This window comes from Tursiops truncatus, chromosome 19 (genome assembly GCF_011762595.2).
Source record: "Tursiops truncatus isolate mTurTru1 chromosome 19, mTurTru1.mat.Y, whole genome shotgun sequence".
NCBI classification, from domain to species: domain Eukaryota; kingdom Metazoa; phylum Chordata; class Mammalia; order Artiodactyla; family Delphinidae; genus Tursiops; species Tursiops truncatus.
In genome coordinates this window covers 58,226,517-58,247,342 of record NC_047052.1, presented here as the reverse complement: position 1 = coordinate 58,247,342, position 20,826 = coordinate 58,226,517, and the positions used below count along the sequence as shown (strand labels likewise).

General features: G+C 53.6%; 2 protein-coding genes and 1 long non-coding RNA gene across 5 annotated transcripts; 1 reads left to right on the top strand and 2 right to left on the bottom strand.

Annotated features, from left to right (window-relative positions):
- The first annotated feature begins 15 nt into the window (after positions 1–15).
- LOC141277218 (uncharacterized) lies at positions 16–5,659 on the top strand. The gene is made up of 3 exons (XR_012328262.1): positions 16–427; positions 3,551–3,649; positions 4,320–5,659. It is a non-coding gene; the product is annotated as an uncharacterized lncRNA (long non-coding RNA).
- A 2,402-nt stretch (positions 5,660–8,061) lies between these two features.
- On the bottom strand, positions 8,062–12,452 carry RNF225 (ring finger protein 225). Of its 3 annotated transcripts, none has more exons than XM_073796764.1 (2): positions 10,282–12,452; positions 8,062–9,212 (listed from the first exon to the last, which is right to left on the bottom strand). In XM_073796764.1, exons 1-2 carry the CDS (start codon positions 11,178–11,180, stop codon positions 9,164–9,166), a joined length of 948 nt encoding a protein of 315 aa, XP_073652865.1. In that variant the 5' UTR covers positions 11,181–12,452; the 3' UTR covers positions 8,062–9,163. The 3 variants fall into 3 exon arrangements, with proteins under 3 accessions (XP_073652865.1, XP_073652864.1, XP_033700720.1); XM_073796763.1 differs by having other exon boundaries at positions 8,062–9,036; XM_033844829.2 differs by having other exon boundaries at positions 8,062–12,452.
- Positions 12,453–12,588: 136 nt separating this feature from the next.
- On the bottom strand, positions 12,589–18,511 carry RPS5 (ribosomal protein S5). Its single transcript, XM_033844830.2, has 6 exons — positions 18,357–18,511; positions 17,505–17,613; positions 13,951–14,160; positions 13,665–13,793; positions 12,795–12,893; positions 12,589–12,709 (listed from the first exon to the last, which is right to left on the bottom strand). Exons 2-6 carry the CDS (start codon positions 17,610–17,612, stop codon positions 12,641–12,643), a joined length of 615 nt encoding a protein of 204 aa, XP_033700721.1. The 5' UTR covers position 17,613; positions 18,357–18,511; the 3' UTR covers positions 12,589–12,640.
- Between the last annotated feature and the right edge of the window lie 2,315 nt (positions 18,512–20,826).

The following is a 20,826-nucleotide window of genomic DNA, read 5'->3' as shown; positions in this document are numbered from 1 at the left end:
CGCCGGAAGTCCCGCCCCGCCCCGCCCGTGCGCCTCCGTTAAGTCTGCGCCCGCGTTACCCGCGACCTCGTTCGGGGAGGGCGCGAACTACGTTTCCCATAAGTGACGTCGCAGACTGCGTCCGTACCGACGGAGCCAATGACAGCCCAGGAGAGGGGCGTTTCCGGGAGAGCCTCGTGGGCGGGGCAGGGACTTCCAGTGTCGGCTTTAGTTCCTTTGGACCCGCGCCGGGGCGGAGAGAAAGGGCTGCGGCAGCGGGGCATGGCGTCCAGGAGGCTCCCCGGGCCCGCGGCCAGCGGAGCGGGCGAGGTGCGAGAGTCGGGGAGGTCCCACCAAGCCCTGTACCCGCGGTGACCGAGCCGAGGTGACCCCGGCCGTGGAGAGGTGCAACTGAAATGCACTCATTTCAAGTGCAAAGTTTGATGAGGTTGGAAAAATAAATACACCCATTAATTAGATTCGAGTCACTCTCTGGAGTAATCTCCTTAGCCCAATACAGCTTTGTCCCACCCACCTCCATTATGCTGTTATTGGCAAATATATTTGTTTGTTATAGGCCAAACAGTACAATTATACTGGTTTTATACAGTTGCTTTTAAAATAAGAAATATGAATTTACGGTTTCTTTTATACACATGTCAATCATTACAGTATCATACAGAATAGTTTTGCTGCATGAAAAATCCCCTCTGCTCCATCTACCCCTCTCTCCCCCTGAGTCCCTGGCAATCACTATTTTACTGTCTCTATAGACTGGCCTTTCCCAGAAAGTCATAAAGTTGGAATCATACAGTATGTACCTTTTTCAGACTGACTTTTTGACTTAGGAATACACATTTAAGATTCCTCCATGCCTCTTTGTGGCTAGATAGCTCAGTTCTTTTTATTGCTAAATAATATTCCATTGTATGAATGTACCAGTTTCTTTATTCATTTACCTATCGAAAGGGATCTCAGTTTGATTCCAGCTCTAAGCAATTATGAATAAACCTGTTATAAACATTCCTGTTCTAGTGTCTGTATGGACATGTTTTCAACGCATTTATATAAATACCTAGGAGTGTGACTGATGGATCATATGCTAGGACTGTATTTAAGTTTGTATGAAACTGCCAATTGTCTTCCTAAGTGGTTATATCATTTTGCATTCTCACCAGCAGTGAGTGAGAGTTCTGGTTCCTCCTGTTGTCAGTATTTTGGATTTTAGCCATTCTAATAGGTATGTAGTGATACTGTTTAAATTTGCAATTCCTTAAAGACATATGATGTTGAGAGTATTTTCATCTGCTTATCTCTGCCATCTGTGTATCTTCTTTGGTGAGGTGTCTGTTCAGGTCTTTTGCTTTTCTTTTTGGCCGTGCCACGTGGCATACGGGATCTTAGTTCCCCTACCAGGGATCGAACCCACGCCCCCTGCAGTGGAAGTGCAGAGTCTTAACCACTGACTGCCAAGGAAGTTCGCATTATCCTTTTAAAACTGACTTCGTATTCTTGAATTTTAAAAGGCTTTGTTTATTTGTGGGGGGTTTTTTTGGTACATTTTGGATAAAAGTCCTTTATCAGATTTATGTTTTGCAAATATTTTCCCCTAGTCTATGGCTTGTCTTTTCATTCTCTTTCATAGTATCTTTCACAGAGCAGAACTTTTAATTTTAGATAAGTCCAACTGAATTTTTTTCTTCATGGATCATGCTTTTTGTGTTGTATCCAAAAGTCATCTCAATGCCAAACTCAAAGTCACCTAGATTTTTTTTCCCATGTTATCTTCTAGAAGTTGTACAGTTGTACACATTTAACTCTATGATGATTATTATTTTTTTTTTGCGGTACGCGGGCCTCTCACTGTTGTGGCCTCTCCCATTGTGGAGCACAGGCTCTGGACGCGCAGGCTCAGCGGCCATGGCTCACGGGCCCAGCCGCTCCGCGGCATGTGGGATCTTCCTGGACCGGGGCATGAACCCGTGTCCCCTGCATCGGCAGGTGGACTCTCAACCACTGTGCCACCAGGGAAGCGCCGAGGATTATTTCTTAATGCTCAGCTAAGTGTGAGTCTTTAAGACTGAACCACACGTTAAAAAAAAAAGGCACTAAAAGCACACTGAATCAAGATGCATGGGAAACCATCCTAATAAACACATTTTAGATTAAAAAAAAAAAGACTGGACTACATGTGTCACAGGGGTGGTCTTCTGGGTGGAAGGACCTCCCTTGAGGACTTGTGACACTCTTACAGAAGCACCCTGCTTGAAAGATGCCTCCTCATCCCGCACTCCAAGTCAACAACGGGAAAGCCAAGAAATGCTGGCAAAAGTGCATCTTGACTTTGATAGGAGAGGACAGCCCCATCACACATGTGTGTCTGACACCCAGAATATGTCCATTGAGGAGGCTTGAGTCAGGTTAATGGGCTATTGTGCAAGATCACAGAGTGGAAGATTCCTCATGAAGGGCAAGGAGACAGGGATGAAGTACAGAAGATGGAGAGTCTGCTTGGAGGAAGACTCTCAAACACACTCCTCTGTAAATGGGTTTCATCTGTGAACATTGTGTAGAAGGATGTGTTCAGGCCCAGGAAAATCCAGCTGTAACTGAGTAGCTGGTGTTCAAGGACTATTCAAGCATACGTGCACACCTCATGATACACTAAGTGAAGGCCGACTTGGAGAGCACTGCAGAAGGAGCAGTGAAGAGTGAAGGAGCACTGCAGAGAGGAGCAGATAAGAAGCAGAGGACAGAGAACAGAGAGGTGGGAAACAGGCAGGGGAGGAAGTCAGGCTAGAAATGGCAATCCTGGGAGTTCCCTGTTGGTCCAGTGGTTATGACTCTGCGCTTCCAATGCTGGGGGCCTGGGTTCGATCCCTGGTCGGGAAACTAAGATCCTGCAAGCCGTGTGGCGTGGCCAAAAAAAGAAAAAAGAAATGGCAAGAGGGTGGAATGTCCAGAAAGGGGAAGGAACAATAGGCATATTCATTTCTTAGGCTGCCATAACAAAGGACCAGGAACTGGGTGAGTTAAAACAACAGACAGGTCTTCCCTGGTGGCTCAGTTGTTAAGAATCCGCCTGCCAATGCAGGGGACACAGGTTCGAGCCCTGGTCCGGGAAGATCTCACATGCCACGGAGCAGCTAAGCCCGTGTGCCACAACTACTGAGCCTGTGCTCTAGAGTCCGAGAGCCACAACTACTGAGCCTGCGTGCCACAACTACTGAAGGCCACCTGCACACTGCAATGAAGATTAGCCCCCGCTCGCCGCAACTACAGAAAGCCCGTGTGCAGCCACGAAGACCCAACGCAGCCAATAAATAAATAAATAAACAAACAAAACCAAAAAATCCAGACGTTTATTGTCTGACAGTTGTGGGGGCTAGAAGTCCAGAATCAAGGTGTCAGCAGGATCACGTGCCTTCCATAGTGTCCAGAGGAGAATCTGTTCCTTGCCCCTTCCATCTCCTGGTGGCTGCCAGCCTTCCTTGGCTTGTGGCCACATTACTCCAATCTCTGCCTCCGTCATCACATCTCTTTCTCTGTCTCCTCTGTCTCCCTCTTGAAGGGTACCTGTGATTACACTGAGGGCCTACCCAAAGAATCCAGGATAATCTCCCCATTTTAAGATCCTCTATCACATCTGCAGTTTCTTCAGCCATATAAGGTAACTAACATTCACGCATTCTAGGGATAAGGACATAGATATCTTTGGGGGCCATTATTCTTCCCACTACAGAGCCCTTCACTCTGCTTAAGGGGGAAGTCCAGAACTGCTGGGAGCATCAAGCTCTGGACTGGCCTCTTGGCAAGGGAGGGGCCACCTGTGTTGATGAGCCAAGTCTGTATCCCATGGGGGGTTGGGGGGACCACCCAGAGTGGGCTGGATCAGAAGAGCCATACTCCAGCCTGGTGCAGACGTGAATGATGCTTCTCAGACCACATGCACACAACCAGTCAGGAAAGGACACTCGCTTCTAGGGATCCCTGGAAATCAAAGTCGAGAGTCGTGAGTAATTTAAGCCAGGGCTCAGCAGACTACAGCCTGTGGGCCAAATACAGGCCATTTTCTATTTTTGTCTCGTCCCCAAAGTGAGAACAGTTCTTACATTTTTTTAGTGATTGAAAAAAAAATCAAAAGAATACTATTTCATGACATGAAAATTACATGAAATTCAGATTTCCACGTCCATAAATAGAGGTTTATTGGAACACAGCCATGCCATGCATTTACATATTGTTTATGGTACTTTGACTCTATGGTGGCAGAGTTGAGCAGTGACCAGAAACTTCACATCCTGCAAAGGAGAAAATAGTTACTATCTGGCTCTTTACAGAAAAAGTTTGCTGACCCCTGATTAAGAAGTCATAGAGCTGAAGAATTTAACCAGAGGAGCGGCGTGTAAAACAAAGGTGGCTGGAAGGAATTTGCTGGAGGAGGAGAGGATGGGGATGGCCACACTCAGCAGTTGCAGTGCGACTGACTCCAGCGCTGCCTGCAGGTGAAGATCGAAGATCGCGAGGGCGCCCTCCCATCACAAGTCAGCAGCTGGCAGGAGGCGGCCATGCCAAGCCCTGCCAGACAGCTAGGAGCTACCTCAGAGCGGTCGGTTCTGAAGACTGACTAAAAGGACGCATTGAACTCAGAAAATCTGTCAAACTCTTAGTTACAGTTTATTACAATGAAAAGGTACAAATTAAAATTGGCAAAGGAAAGAGGCATACAGGGCAGGTTCTAGGAGAGACCAGGCACAAGCTTCCAGGTGTCCCCTCCCAGTGCAGTGCCGGATTCTCCCAGCAACGATATATGACAATAGAAAAGGCTGAGACAGAAACTAATACAGGCAGAAAGATCAATGTCTTCTTCAAGACTGTAGCCTAATTCTATTTTTTTAAATATCTTTATTGGAGTATAATTGCTTTACAATGGTGTTAGTTTTTGCTTTATAACAAAGTGAATCAGCTATACATATATCCCCGTAGTGCCTTCCTCTTGCATCTCCCTCCCATCCTCCTTATCCCACCCCTCTAGGTGGTCACAAAGCACCGAGCTGATCTCCCTGTGCTACATGGCCGCTTCCCACTAGCTCTCCATTTTACATTTGGTAGTGTATATATGTCCATGCCACTCTCTCACTTTGTTCCAGGTTCCCTTCCCCCACCAACCATGTCCTCTACGTCTGTGTCTCTATTCCTGCCCCCGCTTTTTTTAAAAAAAATTATTTTTTTTGGCTGCTCCAGGTCTTAGTTGCGGCATGTATGTGGGATCTAGTTCCCTGACCAGGGATTGAACCAGGGCCCCCTGCATTGGGAGCGCGGAGTCTTACCCACTGGATCACCTGGGAAGTCCCAACTGTAGCCTACTTCTTAGCACAAAACACGATGAGGCTTTAAACCCCCTGAAAAACAGGCAGCATCTCTCAAGAATAAGCTGCCTCCTTATCTTGGGGATACCTCAAGTATGAGAACATGAAGCTCATAAAGTACCCAGACCGGCTTCCTAAATTAATACCTTAAGAAAGAAAGAGAAACAAAAGAACCCACGTATCACTAAGTGCTCTTCACCAACATCAACCCTCCCACACTCCTGTCCGTCTTGGCCACCCCTCCTCCAATGGCCCTCTGCTTCTCACAGTGCCAGTAAGCCTGTCACTGCATCAGGGCCTTTGCTCTTGCCATTTTCTCAGCCTTGCAGGCTGTTCCCTGGCCTCTGCTTGCCTTGTTTGGGCATCTGTGCTCCTACTCTCTGAGCCCCCCATCGAAGTTGGGCCCCCGCCAGTCTCTGTGACATCATTTTGCTTTGTCTTCTACAGAACACTTAGCTTTGACCTAAAGAATACTATGAATGGTTTGTCTGGCTGTGGACTGTCCAGCTCTGCCCTGGAACGTGACTTCTAAGGAAGAGAGAAATAAGAACATCTGTGACCTTCTTGTTCACTGCTACAACCTCAGCAGCCAGCCCAGACTCTGGCAAATATCACAGGGGCCCCTTGAGATAAGGAAAGAACTATGAGATGAAATTTCAGCATGCGACAGATATTGAGTAGGTCCATGGCTCACTGGGACAAATGCTTGGCCTGAAACAACGCTGGCCAGAGGACAAGCCCCCAGGGCCCATCTGCTCCTGTTGTGTCTGGCCTCTTGTGACTCCTCAAAATCCAGCAGAGAGCCTCAGCCCTGTCACAGTCCACCAGTACCTGAGAGCAGGGAGCACGGCCTGAGTGAAGCCAGGAGAGCCCAAGGCCAAGTGTACACCCCACCACTCCCCAAGTGGAGAGAGAGTTTCAGAAGGGCTAAGAACAAGGCCATAATAGGAGTAGGACTCACACCCACATCTCTTTGGCTCCAGAGTCCACACCCATGGCTGAGCTGGCCCCACCAGTTGGGAAGAACATCTACACACTGCTGTTTTTAAGAGTGGATTTCTACAAACTGTATGATTCTATTGGTACGAAATGTCCTGAATAGGCAAATCCATAGAGACAAAAAGTAGACTAACGGTTGCCAGGGGTTGAGGAAAAGGAGAAATGGGACATGACTCGAAAGGGTATGGGGCTTGTTTTGTAAATGTTCTGGAATTCGATAGTGGTGATGGCTGCATAAACTGTGTGATCATACTAACAACCCGATGAATTGTACACTCTAAATGGGCAAATTGTATGGTGTGTGAATTACATTTCAAGAAAGCTATTATTAAAAATAAAAACGAGTAGATTTCTGGAAGATTCCTGGGAGAAGTCCCATACCCAATGTGGAGTTTTCCACGGCCATTAGAGTGGAAACATACATGCCCCAGAAGGAGGGACGCAGGTCATAGGTCTCTCTTGGCCCCTCTGGCCCAAGCCTCTGCAGAGACTGACAGGGCAGAGGAAGTCGCAGCTCAGGAGGACAGGCCCAGCTCTGCCCCGCCAAGGTGTGTGCCCCTAGGGGAGACGCTCCCCATTCCAGCCTGTTTCCCCCTTGGGACGGAGGATCCCAGCACTTCCCAGGTCGGCCTTCGCTTCAGCTTCGGGCTCCTGTTTGGTCGGACACACACACACACACGCCTCCCCCAGTTCCACACACACGCCTCCCCCAGTTCCACACACACACACACGCCTCCCCAATTACACACACACGCCTCCCCCAATGCCACACACACACACGCCTCCCCCAATTCCACACACACACGCACACGCACACGCACACACACACACACACACACACACAGAGGATGCGCTCGACAGGCCGAAGGCGGGCAAAATCGCCATAGCAACGACAGTCTCAAGCTTTCGATTGGCTATCAGCACTGGCGCGCCTTCTCTGCTCCTCCCACCAGGCTCCGGGAGGGGCAAGATGCGCGCGCAGCCCAACAGAGTGGCGGGGCGAAGGCGGGCCAGGTTGCTATGGCAATTAACGTCACGCCCCCATCCCAGAATGCGGCCTCCGATTGGTCCGCGTTGCTGACAACCTCCTAGCTTTCCCCGCCTCGAACACCGCTTAGGTTTGTGAGCGGGAAAGACTCAGAGGATGGCAAACTCGGAGGACGTAGGAGAGCTGCGGTTTCGGGGCCCGGGGAGGAAGGAAAAGCGAGGCTGCCCTGTCAGGGTGTGGAGTTGAGGGGAGGTGTTTTGCAGAAAGCTCTCTGGTCCCTGTTCGAATCCACGCCCTGCCCCGCCCCCAGCCTCAGTTTCCCCATCTGTAAGCTGGACACTTCCGCTCTCAGGGTCCAGCGAGGGCCCCCCGTGGGCCTTATTCCCTCGGCCTGAACAGAAGAGGCCCCAATGACAGGAGACGAGTGTGGTGTGGGCAGAGGCCTCCCCGACCCTCGTGAGGAGAAAGGCTGGCTGGATCCCGGTAGAGTGGAGCACTCGGCGCCCCTCGGGGGCAAACGCAGGAGACCTGGCGGAGGGCCTGGAAAAGGTTTGGGGAGTTGAGGGCCCCACGAGCGTGGAGGGGGAGGCAGTGTCGCCAAGATGATGGCTCCTCTCCTCAGCCCTCTGGACACCATCTGCCATGCAAAGTCCCTCGTTCACAAGGTGCCCCGAGTCCCCCCTTGGTACACAGCAGGCGCTCAATAAATACTTGTGGATGAACGAATTCTTCCTGCAAGTAGTTTATTGTCTCCCGTTTTACAGAAGCGAGAACCAAAGTCTGGCCGGTAAAGGCGTCCCTGGGCACCCATGCCAGGCACTGAGGCTAACCCCCACTCTCTGGGTGTTCACAGGCATTGGGACCAGTGGAAGGAGGAGCAAGCCTGGGGCAGATACGTTGGGGGGGTGGCCACAGTGGCTGGCAGGCAAGTGTCGGGAGGAGTCCCCTCTGATCCTAGCCCCGGGGTGGTTTCAGGCAGCCCCTTTGTTCGTGGGCAGTGGGCGGGCAGACATCGAAGTCAGCTTCATTTTACGGGAAGAGAGACTGAGGTCTCAGGCTCCCAGCTGGGAGGGTGGAGAAGCAACCCTTCCCCACAGTCCCGAGGAGGAAGCACGTTAGGACAGGGAGGAGCCAGCTCTGCCCACTGCCCTCAGCCACCAGCTCCCCGCTTAGGGCCCCCCCCCCCCCCGCCTCAATGCCAGCTGGCGTTACCCCTTAGCATCCTTAAAGATACAGCCCCGGGCTTCCCTGGTGGCGCAGTGGTTGAGAGTCCGCCTGCCGATGCGGGGGACACGGGTTCTTGCACCGGTCCGGGAAGATATCACGCGCCGCGGAGCGGCTGGGCCCATCAGCCATGGCCGCTGAGCCTGCGCGTCCAGAGCCTGTGCTCCGCAATGGGAGAGGCCACAACAGTGAGAGAGGCCCGCGTACCGCAAAAAAAAAAAAAAAAAAAAGATACAGCCCCGAGGCCTCTTCCTCCAGGCAGCCTTCCTTGAACACCCTCAGGCAGAAAGCATCATCTTTCTCTTCCGTGCACCACCAGCCAAGGGCCCCTTCTGACCCCCCTGGCTGGGCCCATCCCTGCCAGTTCTACTCCCTCACCGTAACTCTCCCAGCCTGGGGGTTAGGAGGGAAGGCATGAGGAGGGGCATATTGGATCCCAACCTGGGGTGAAGTGAGGCAGACTCGGGGCTCCAGGGCCTGGGGGGGAGACAGAAAGTCCATGTTTAGTTTGTGCAGAAGGTGGCTGCTATCTACACCACTGTGACTAACCCAGGAAGGCTTCTGAGAGGAGGACCACTCTCCCTGCTGAAGGAGGGCTGAGGCTTCATTCACCCTGGTGTACAGCAGGCTTGCCACAAAATGCTGATGGAGCCCTGGAGGAGGTGAAGTAACCGACACTGAGTATTTAATGAGTGGAGATGGGGGTGATGAGGGCTCTAGTGGCTAAGGAGAGGGGCCAGGGATGTCCAGGAGCGATCCCTCACCCCAAATCACATGACACTGTCTGACCCAGATGGCAACCTTGGCCTCTTTGAGGCTCAGTGACCGCAGCTGCCCCTCAGCATATTAGGAGAATCTCAGAAGCCACTAGCCATAGGGGAAGTCGAGGTCCCATTGCAAGTTGATATTCAGGACCCAAGTGGAAGCCAGTTTTTGAGGCTCAGGCCCTGTCTGTCTCTCCCCAGTCCTGGCCAGGCCACACCTCCCCCTTCAAGCCCAAGCCCCAGCCAGATCTGTAAGGCAGCAAATGCAGGACCAACATGGAGATGGCTGGATCCCACCCAGGCTCAGCCTGCAGGCAGCAACTCCACAGCCTGGGGAGGAGTGGGGTGGTTGGTCCTGCAGTGGGCCACTCACAGGTGTGGCCAGGGAATAGTGTGCCATCCAAAGATGGGGGCCCCCAGCACCTGCAGAAAGCCCAAAGGATGAGTAAATCAGAGACTTAAGCTCTGGTGCCAGCCAAGGATGAGCATTCTCCTGGAGTTCTGATGATTGGGGTGTATTCAGTAGGACACTTACGAGGATCAGGGATGGGGTACCCCTAGCAGGGCCACTGCACGATGTTGGTCAGAGGGACCCTGCAGCTGGACTCCCACAAGAGCTGAGGATCGAGTGTACCCCCAGCTGGTTTATGAGTGCCTCCCAGCAGGACCTTTACAGACATGGGGGTCCCACAGCTGGATGCCCACAGAGATTGGTGTCAGGGGTGCTCCTTGAGAGGGTCCCGGCTCCGTGCTAATGACGCCAGGCCTCTCTAGAGAAATGGGTGCTTGCCATACGCCCTCTAAGGCCTCCACGGGGATCATGGCGAACATCAGGATGACACTGGGGTCCCCAGGCCTGAGGCAGGGCCTGCGGCGCGGATGCTTTTACTGCGCCCCCCACCGCCTCCACCCGCCGCGTGCCCGCGGGGCCCAGTCAGGCCAAGCCTCCGCCCCCCACCTGCGGTCCAAGGACCCGTCCGGCGTCTCTGTCTCTTTGGGAACCCCCTCGGGCTCCAGCGCGTCCTCTGCAGCCCCCGGTGGGGCGGCGTTCAGGTCATGGCCCACGGGGCGCGGCATCCAGCCGGGGATCCAGGGCGCCGCCGACGTGGGCCGAGGCAGGAACCAGGAGAAGCCGGGCGCCGGGGCGAGCGCCACGAGCTGGGGCCGAGCGGGGCTGGAGGTGGTGGCGCGCGGGATGAGGAAGAAGATATAGAGGCCCGTGACCACGAGGCCCGCGGCCACAAGCACTGCCAGGGCGACGGCCGCGTGGAAGACCCGGGCCGAGCTGGCCAGCGTCAGGCGGCGCGACAGCGGGCGGCCGAGGCGCAGCGGCGGCGGCGGCGGCGGGGGGCGGGCCTTGCGCGGTCCGGGCGCGGGCGGCGGCTGCCGCACGTAGAGCAGGCCGCGCCGGCGGTCGAAGCGCACGGAGCCCTGGAGCGGCGGCGGGGCGCGTGCGGAGCCGGGCAGCAGGCCGAGCTGCGTGGGCAGCGCGGGGAGCCCGCGGCGTGGGGCCAGGCGCGTGGGCGCGCGGCACACGGGACAGGCCACCGCGTCGCCGCCGCCCGCCGTGGCCAGAGACAGACGAGCCAGGCACTCGAGGCAGAAGACATGGCTGCAGTCCAGGCACTTGGGCAGCTTGAATACGCTGTCGAAGGGCGACACGCAGATGAGGCATTCCACGGGGGACGCGGGCGGCAGGATGGGTCCCTGGCTGCCGTCCCCTTCCTCCTCATCACCCTCGTCTTCGTCCTCTCCCCTGCTGGGGGGCCGGAGTGTGGACGGCGAGCCCGGGATGCTAGGCTCCGAGCCCAGGGGGACCCGGGGGCGGCGGATCCAGGGCGGCCGAGGGCAGGGCATCTGGACCCGGCCTGCGGGGACAGGCGGTCAAGCAGCGAAGGGGCCGGGGGGAGACGGCAGAGGGGATCTGGGGAGGGTCAGGGGCTGGGCTCTGGAAGGATCACTCCACACAGGGCAGGGGCGTCCAGAGAAGGGGAAGCAGAGCCCAGTAGGCAAGGAGACTGGGAGTTGGGACAGAGGAGCGTGCAGGTAGAGATCTGGACTGGAGGCACACAGGCAGGTGAGACCCAGAGGGGTTCCGAAGAGGATTAGGGACAGGGACAGACAAACGGAGCACCGCAGATTCTGAGCTACACTTGGGGGATGCCCCAGCCAAGAGCCAGGTGGACCTGGGTGACTCCAGGAAGGATCCCAGACAGGCGTGGAGAGGAGACAGGGACTCCCAGGAAAGCTGGGCAGAGACAGACCCTGGGAGACCACAGAAGACAAACGGGAAAAGCAGATGAAGGAGGATGGAAGCTTCAGGATAGGTGGCCAGCAGCCCAGGAGTCAGACTCCCCAGTGACAGACCCCAGCGAGCCAGCAGGCTCTTCCCACCTGCTGGTGCCTCCTCCCTCTGGCTGGCGCCTCCTTGCCTGTTCTGCCCGCAACCCTCGGCCTACCTGCCGCTGGATACTAAAGCCCCTCCCCATGGGCGGGTGCCTGTGGTGGGGCCACTCCCTCCAGATGCCAGGTTCCCACCACACCTGTCACACTGCCCTCCCCGCCCCTAGGGAGGTGGCCACCGGGACAGGGAACACCAAGCCCGACATCGGCCAGATGTCGGGGGTGCAAGGAAGGAGGCACAGGCTGACAGGACGTTGACAGTCCAGGCTCATCAGGAGGGGGGGTCCCCACCACCACTCCCAGTCTTCAACACCTCATGAATCCTCCACCTAGAGCCACTGGTGGGGTGAGTGCAACCTGGGGTATCAGTGGCTCTGGGCAGGGGCAGCGTGTCCAGGAAGAGTGGGACTTCTAGAGTCCCGGGCAGGCTGACCCCACAGTAGACTGGACCGGACCAGCCCTCTCCAGCCAATGACAAGGGGCTAGAAACTGTCTTGGTCCAGAGCCCAGGCCTTGGCTTCCTCACCCTGGGGCTGCTTCCTGGCAACACACCTCTCAGGGCAGTGGGCTGCAGCCACCAAGCCCCTCCCCAGACCAGTGACATCTCTGCCAGGACAACCCCACCCCTCATCTTCCAACACCTGCTGGAACAGTCCAGGCAGCCAGGCCTGCAGCCCAGGGTGCCATGGTTCTGAGTCAGTGGTGCTTCCTGAGCCGAGCACTTCCCTGGTGGGTCCAGGTCCCAACAGACCAGAAGACATGCCAGGAACATGGGCAGCTCCTCAGAAACACCAGTCATCCTGCCCCTCACCCCCTGCTCCCAGATACCCTTCCCCATTGAGCACAGACAGTGGCACAGGTGGGTGGGGCCACCCCAAAGGGCAAACAGGTTTATTGCAGCTGTGGCCAGGCAATCAGCGGTTGGACTTGGCCACACGTTCCAGCTCATCCTTCTTCTTGATAGCGTAGGAGTTGGAGGAGCCCTGCAAGAAGGGATGGTTAGTTCCAATGTCGGAGGACCCTCCCCTTGAGACTCGCGCCCCCCCCCCCCCAGGTGTCCTCACCCACCTTGGCAGCGTTGATGAGCTCATCTGCCAGGCACTCGGCAATGGTCTTGATGTTCCGGAAGGCGGCCTCACGAGCACCTGTGCACAGCAGCCAGATGGCCTAGGGAGCACAGGGGTTCCTGTGCTAAGTAGGGGTTGCCCCTACACCACGCAGGGACACGGCTCTCCAGCACCCTGGGACCCAACAAATGCTGCCTACCACGTTGCCATCCGCAGGCCAACTGAGGCAAGACACAGTGGGAGCCCACAGCGCTGCCCAGGTGCCATGCTGCTAGATCTGGGATCAGACTGAGGGGCACAAAAAAGTGTGCGGACACAAAGGCTGAAGCTGGGTCCCTGATGACAGGTGACTTAAAACTAGCCATGACAGGGAAACGCAATGTGTTCCTGGCCTGGAACCCTTGACTGAAAACGAACAGCTAGAAAGGGTATGCTTGGGGACAGCTCCATAAACTGGAACAGTGATGTAATGTCAAATGTTAGATTGCTGTTACATTTCTTGGGGGTGATGGTGGGGACAGAACATCTTTATTCTAGGGGGACACCCACTGAAATGTTAACAGGGAAATGGTCAAAACACCTGCAACTGATTCTCAAATGGTCCAAGAAAATAAAAAAAAAACAGTGTAAAAACATATACCCAAATGAAACGGGCCCTTCAATCTAATGCTGCCCAGGAGAGGGCCCAGAGCTAGGACGTGCTCTGCGTGGGGTGGGAATCCAGGAAGCCTTCATTACCTGACACTCAGGTAAACATGCAGACAGAGATGAACATTCCCACTTGCCAGCCTCTGCTGCCCCAGGCAGGATTCTGCCAGAGCCTGGTGGCTGTTCCTGGCCACCCACGTGTGCCCCAAAGCCCCAAGCCCACCTGATTCACACGGCGCAGCGGGGACACGTCCACGGCCTGCCGCCTCACTGTTCCAGCACGCCCAATGCGGGTCGAGTCCTCCCGGGGGCCGCTGTTGATGATGGCATTCACCAGGACCTGCAGGGGGTTCTAAAAGAAGGGGGCCATGAGCCAGATACCGGGCAAGCATCCCTCCCCGACCCTTCACCCCTAAAACCTGGAGCACCCTGGCATGCATATCGTGGGGCGGCCACTGGCTTTAGGGTGTACTAAGGGCACTCTGCCCCACCTGGCCTCAGGGCCCTACCTCGCCTGTGAGCAGATGGATGATCTCAAAGGCATGCTTGACGATGCGCACAGTCATGAGCTTCTTGCCATTGTTGCGGCCATGCATCATCATGGAGTTGGTGAGGCGCTCCACGATGGGGCACTGCGCCTTGCGGAAGCGCTTGGCCGCGTAGCGCCCTGCACTGTGGGGCAGGTATTTGGCATACTTCTCCTTCACTGCGATGTAATCCTGGGGCAGCAGGAAGAGGGGGTGAAGGGACCACGGTCAGGAGCAGGACGGATCTTCGCAGGGGACCAGAGAGACTGAACACCCACTCAGGGTAGCTCCCACCCACCTGCCTGCCACAGAAAAGTAAAACCGAAGCAAGTGACTTTACCAGGACACTAAAAAGAGTACTTCCTTTCTAATGGGAGGAAGGATATGGAAAACTAAGTAGACAACCACCCACGATACCAGTCTTGTTTTAAAAGTGTTCTTCACTCTGCACTGACGTTTTATGTCAAATAACTCTTTGTTCTGGAGGGGCTGTCCCGTGCACTGCAGTATGCCAGTAGCACTCCTCATTACTGACCCCCAAAAATGTACCCCTAAAGGGGTAGGGGCGGGGGGAACTAACCCAGAGAACCAGTGTTTCAAAACAATCATTCAACAATCTTGCCTATATATACATACATATTCCAAGGTAGTGTCTAGAAACACTAAACCATTCGAGGGGGTTGAGTCAGAGAACTGTCTATGTGAGGACTACTTTTGCTATTTCCAGTACGAAACCTACACAAAGTCATTCTACCACACACACATGAGAACATGTACAAACAATGAGTTTCTACAAATACAAGGATTAACAGGAAAAGAACACAGAGGATTCTGATGTAGGCACAACAGTCTGGTGTCTAGCCGGGAGAGGACCACTTGCACAAACAGGCAAGTAGACAGACAGGTGTCCATGCAGGGACTCACACTGTGCCAAAAAAAAAAAACCGCGAATACCAAATGCCCCAGCAAGTGTTTGGTCAAGCTGCTGGGCCCCATGGTAGAGCCCAGCACAGCTTTCAAGAGAGTGAGAACTCTGATACCAGCTGACTTCTGCTTTCCCAGCCCCTAGGAGAGGACCAGGGGAAAGTGAAAAATCGTTTCTACATTATTAAAGGGTTGTACAAAAAAAAGCAAGAAAAAGAAAACAAAGAAGCAAACACGCATGTGACAGACCACATGTGACCTACAAAGACTTTATAAAACATTTACTAACTGGCCCTTTTAAGTTTGCAGACCTCTCCCCCAACAAACCCATGAAGGAAAACAGTTCTACAAGACATTGAGTGAAAAACAGGTTTGAATTCTGTTAGGCTCAGTACCTAGGTACCATGATATATTTAGAGGCAACAAAAAGTTTTAATTTCTTTTAAAAGAAGAAACGGAAAAATATGATCAAACCTGAATTTTATTCGTCATTATACCAATGCAGTCACAAAACAAATTTCTTTTTATGAAGGCCCCACAAAAGTCCTAATGAGGCCAAGTGTAAAACAGTACGGGGGCAACATACAGTGGGAGAATTCCCATTTCCCAATTTCAAAACCTATTACAGGGCTTCCCTGGTGGCGCAGTGGTTGAGAGTCCGCCTGCCGATGCAGGGGACGCGGGTTCGTGCCCTGGTCCGGGAGGATCCCGCGTGCCGCGGAGTGGCTGGGCCCGTGAGCCGTGGCCACTGGGCCTGCGCGTCCGGACCCTGTGCTCTGCAATGGGAGAGGCCACAACAGTGAGAGGCCCGCGTACCGCCAAGAAAAACAAAAAAAAACCCCTATTACAAGACAGTGTGGTACTGGCAAAAGGATAGGCATAGAGACCAATGAAATAGAGTTCAGAGTTCAGAAACAAACCCTTACATCCTTGCTCAACTGATTTTCAACAAGGGTGCCAAGACCATTCAATGGGATAAGTACTCTCTTCAACAAATGGTGCTGCGCATGGGGGATCTTAGTTCCCCAACCAGGGATCGAACCTATGCCCCCTGCATTGAGAACACAAAGTCTTAACCACTGTACCGCCAGGGAAGTCCCTTTACCTTTCTGTTCTTAATTTCACTGATTTCTGTTCTGATCTTTATGATATCCTATCTTCTACTTTGCTTTAGTTGTATTTTGCTCTTTTTATTTTTTGAGGGGTGCTGAGATTATTGATTTGAAACTTTTTTTTCTTTTCTAACAAATCATTATTATAGAAAGTTCCTTCAGTACTGTTCCAGCTTTATCCCACAAGTTTTCATTACAATTTATTCAGTTCTAAATACCCCTTGATTCCCTTAGAGACTTCCTCTATCACCCCTGTATTATTTAGAAGTATATTGTTTCATTTCCTACTGTTTGGAGCATTTTCTGGTATCTTTTTGTTACTGATTTCTTATTTGTTTCGCGTTTGGTTTGATTGTTTAGATTTGTTCAAGTTTGTTTTATGACCCACGGTGTGGTAGATCTTGCTGAATGTTCTGTAAGGCTTCTTGAAATGAATGTGTATTTTGCTGTCACTGGGTGAAGTTTCTATAAATGTCTTCACAATCCTCTTGGTTGGGGTTATTACTCAGACTTTTTACATCCTTGCTGACTTTCTGTCTAGTATTTCTGTCAGTTGCAGGGAGAGGGATGATGAAGTCCTGAAGTATAATTGAGAAACTGTCTATTCCTCTTACAAGTTCTGTAAGTTTCTGCTTCATGTATTTCAAAGTTCTGTTGTTTGGTGCACACACATATAGGATTGCTATGTCATCTTGGTGTACTGACCCTTTAATCATAATAAAAGGGTTCATTTTCTTGCAAAAACAAACAAACAAAAAATGGTGCTAGGACATATACATATAATGTATAAATGAGATTGAAGTTACATTTTATTGCCTAAATTTAAGTACGATACAGAAAACTCCAAGAGACAAAAACAAAAGCTGCTGGGACAACTGGATTTCCCCACACAAAATGATAACGTTGGGCCCTTACACTTTATGGGACTTGAGCATCTGCAGATTTTGGTAAACTTGGGGGCTCTTGGAAAGAACACTCCTCAGATACTGAGGGATGACGGTAAGGCATTTAGATTTTTAGGCATTTGAATCTTTATAATTTGACTCTTCCCTCCAAGGCACAACTTCTGAACTTGAAAAATATTGTCCATTTTTATTTAATTCTAAAACATATAATTTAAATAAAATTTTATAGCCTGAATGAAGTATTGTCCTTGTCATCTTCAATACTTGAGGAAAATAAGAACACTCAAAACTTATAGATGACCTTTAAAAAATAAAATACATGAAACTAAAAAGATAAATAAATTGTGTATTTCACTACAAAACAATTAACTAAACAACTTGTGGGATGTGATACTCCCTCTGAGGAAGGAACCATCTCCTGACAAAAACTGTAGCAACCTCTAACAGGATACAAGGAAAAACAGACACGATGGGTGTGGTGATCCAGGGATCCCTTCTTTACCTGTCCCATCTTCAACTCTACTTAGTGGGACAGCTACAAGTTTCAAGCGACCCCACCCCCAGCTGGGAAGCACAATCATTACACCCTCCTCACCTGCAGGGAAATGTCATTGATCTGCACATCATCGGTGCTCCACTTTCCAAAGAGCTTGATGTCGGGGGTCTCTGCTACTGCAGGTGCAGCTGTCTCCCACTCCGTCATCCTAGGGACAGAAACTGTCAAAGCCCAGGCACACTCACCACAGACTCTGAGGTTAGCGCACAACCTGAGAACTGGGAAGTTAGCAGGAACTGAGAAAGGCTGTGAACATCTGAGCCCACCTTGTGGAACCTTAAAAAATCCACTCATCTGTCAGCAAGAAACACCTGTCTCTCACCCAGGAACCCTGAGGCTAACAGCTGGCAGGCACCCCCTCAACGGTTGCAAGGCGGCCCAGACACGGGCAGGGGATGCCAAATGCCCTGATGCTGCATCCGCTCGAAGTCAAACCCCAACCTTGTTCTTCAAGAGCTCTGCGACCCTAGGAGAGTCTACAAGCCGCTGTGGACTCAGCTTCCTCATCAGTAAAACAGAAGGAGCAATGGTATGAATTCTGCGCTTTACCAGTGCAAAGGTCGAGTTTGGTGTCCGACCCCGACGGGGGGATTAGGGGCTGCTACTTAGGAGAAAGCGTGCCCAGACCAAACTGTGCATCGTGCATGTAAAGATAACGGGAACTTCTTATAATAAATAAAGTACAACTGCAGAGACCAGGCCAACATTCCCCAGTCCGCAAGGGGTAAGGCTACGGCGGTGGCGGGGCATCAGCAAAGGGGCGAGAGTAACCTTCCCCCCGCCTCCATCCTTGTCCCCTGCTCGAGGGAAGCCCCCAGTCTCGGGTCCAACCCACGGCTCCCGGAAGACCCTGAATCGGCCTTCAGACCTCCGACTCCGCGGCAGCCTCACCTTAAGCAGCACCTGAGGCGTCTCGGTCGCTTAGCATAGACCACGCGCCGCCCTGGCACAGACGAGAAAAGGCCGCACGCCGCGGGCGGACGCTTTTAAGGGAGGCGAGAACTTCCGGGTCACCGAAGGCCGCGCGTGCGCAGAAGAACAAGGCGTATTTATGGACCAATTCGGAGCGAGCATGTAAAGGCGCCCTCTGGGCCAAACGGAAACCGTAAACCCCCGGCGCATGCGTACTTGCAGAAGCGGGCCCAAAGGTTGTGCCTGGCGGATGTCCAACTTCCAGCACTTGCCAGTTCGTAGGGGTCCCCTGCACAGGCGCAGAGTTCTGTATGAGGGCAACGCCGCCATGTTTGATGAGGGCAGAAGTCTGGCCCGCGCTCGTCGCTGCCCATACAGGACCCGGCGACTCAGTGAGGCCAGAGCGTCGCGACTGCTGTCCGCTGTGGTCCGGGCCCCGCGCGCGTGGGCGGGCACCACTCGCGGGTCCCCCTCCCCCACACTCGCGCGCTCTGGGCTGCTTGGGGCCTGAGCCTCCGAAAGGGGACCCTTCCCTTCACCCCATGCCGGGGTCCCCCCGCGACCGACCATTGTCTCTCTTTGGCCCCCGCCTCTCCTGCCCCGTTACCGCGTGCGGGAGGTGGTCGGGGAGGTGCCCTGGAGGAGGAGCCTGAGGGACAGCCCCCGCCCTTTCTGATCCAGCTGGGGCCTGTGCTGCCGAGGTCACTGATCGAGTGCAGGGCAGGCACGGTGGTGCGTGCCCTGCGCACTCTGCAGCCGCACCCAGTGACACCGGCGGTCTGCGTGGAGAGCACGTGCCAAGACTTCACATCCCCCGCCTAGACTCTGGAGCCGAACTGGGTTGTGGACGCCTCCTCGGCGGGCTTCGCAGAGGCAGCGACCACTGTAGCTGCACACCCATGCTGGCTGCAGATGGCAGGGAGCGGCATCTGGCAGAGCTTGGTCTCCAAGGCGCCTGAGGCTCCTCACCTCCAGGTGCCCACCTCATCGTCTAAGGGTGGGAGTTGCCCTTCTCAGACCCGAAGGGCCCCAGCCACGTGACCCAGGCGGTCCTTCATTTGTCCGCACCAACCCCAATTGCCCACCTTCGGGGCATGCGCATTACAGGTGCTCAGCAGCCGCGACGTTTGCTGACTGATTGTAAAGGATACTGACTAACGATAAAGGCTCGCCCCTATCCCTATCCCAATTCCAGGAGCGTTTCAGACCAGAAACTCTGGGCCCCCTTGGACTGTCGTCGTCAGTCACAGCTCATGCCACTGCTCAGGGGGACACAAGCCTTGAAGCTGGTCTGGGCAGCGGGTTAGACCTCAGGCTCGGGTGGATTGAAGTCTGGGAGCCGCACCCAGAGAGGCCAAGGCCCCCAGCCACTGCAGCCTGTGGCCTTATCCCTGGCTTCTGCCTTGGTATGTACAGAGCAGCAGCCTCGGACCTTTTACTGGGGTTGGGGAGGAGCTAAGTAGGTTCCTTCCTGGTCCTGGAGAGACCCTCTCTGATCATTGGGGGGCCCTCCCCGGTCCTGGGGGAAACAGCTGGGGAGGTGCTGACTGGGGGAAAACAGGGAGGCTGGGAGTAGGCACCAGGCACCCTCACACTCAGCAGGATCCAGGGGGCCCCCCAACCCTGCCTCTTTCTCCTCCAAAGTGGACAGGGGCCCACCCCCTCTGAACCTCAGTTTCCCCTGTCAGTGTGGAAGTGAGAACTAAATCAGACAAGGTGAGTTTGGAGCCTGTGGCCTGACTGTCAGTGGTCACTCGATAATGGGCATCTTTATAGACCTGACAGGAATGACCCACCATGCATGGGAGGGCAGGAGAGAGGTCCTGCAGTAAAGCCCTGTGTGGTGCGGGGTAGGGGGTCACCTTGCATAGCTGATGATCACACACTACTTGCCAGGCCTAAGACAGTCCAGCCTCCTCAGGTCCCCAGGACACAGGCACAAAATCTGGAGTCTGATCCCATAAGTCTAGGGATGTTGGTGCTGTGTTCTTCAGGCTGGAGGGGGAAAGTCTCTGCAGAAGCCCCTTTGCATTCCTGGTGCATCATGTTCACTCTGGGCTGACCAGCTCTGGCCATCTCCTCTGCCCTGATTTTCTAACTGCTCCATGAGGGTAGAGGCTGTTTGGTTTCTTCTCCACTGTGTCCCCAGCTGGAAGTACTGAGTCTGGCACACAGTATCTGCTCACAAGTAACTGCTGAAAAAACGATGGATGGAAGGATGGATGGGGCAGTTCTCCCTAGTCTTGCTGCTCCCTCTCTGGGCTTCAGGCAGACACCAAGCGGCTAGGCCTCGCTTCTCCACCAGACACCAATTCCAGACCCAGAGTCCTGCTGTCTCCTGTTCAGAACACCTCCTTACCTGAGTCTGCCCCTCTTCCTGGCCACAGTCTGGGGAAACCCCTTCCTAATGCCACGTAGGCATTAGGAGTCTGGGAATCAGACCATTTCA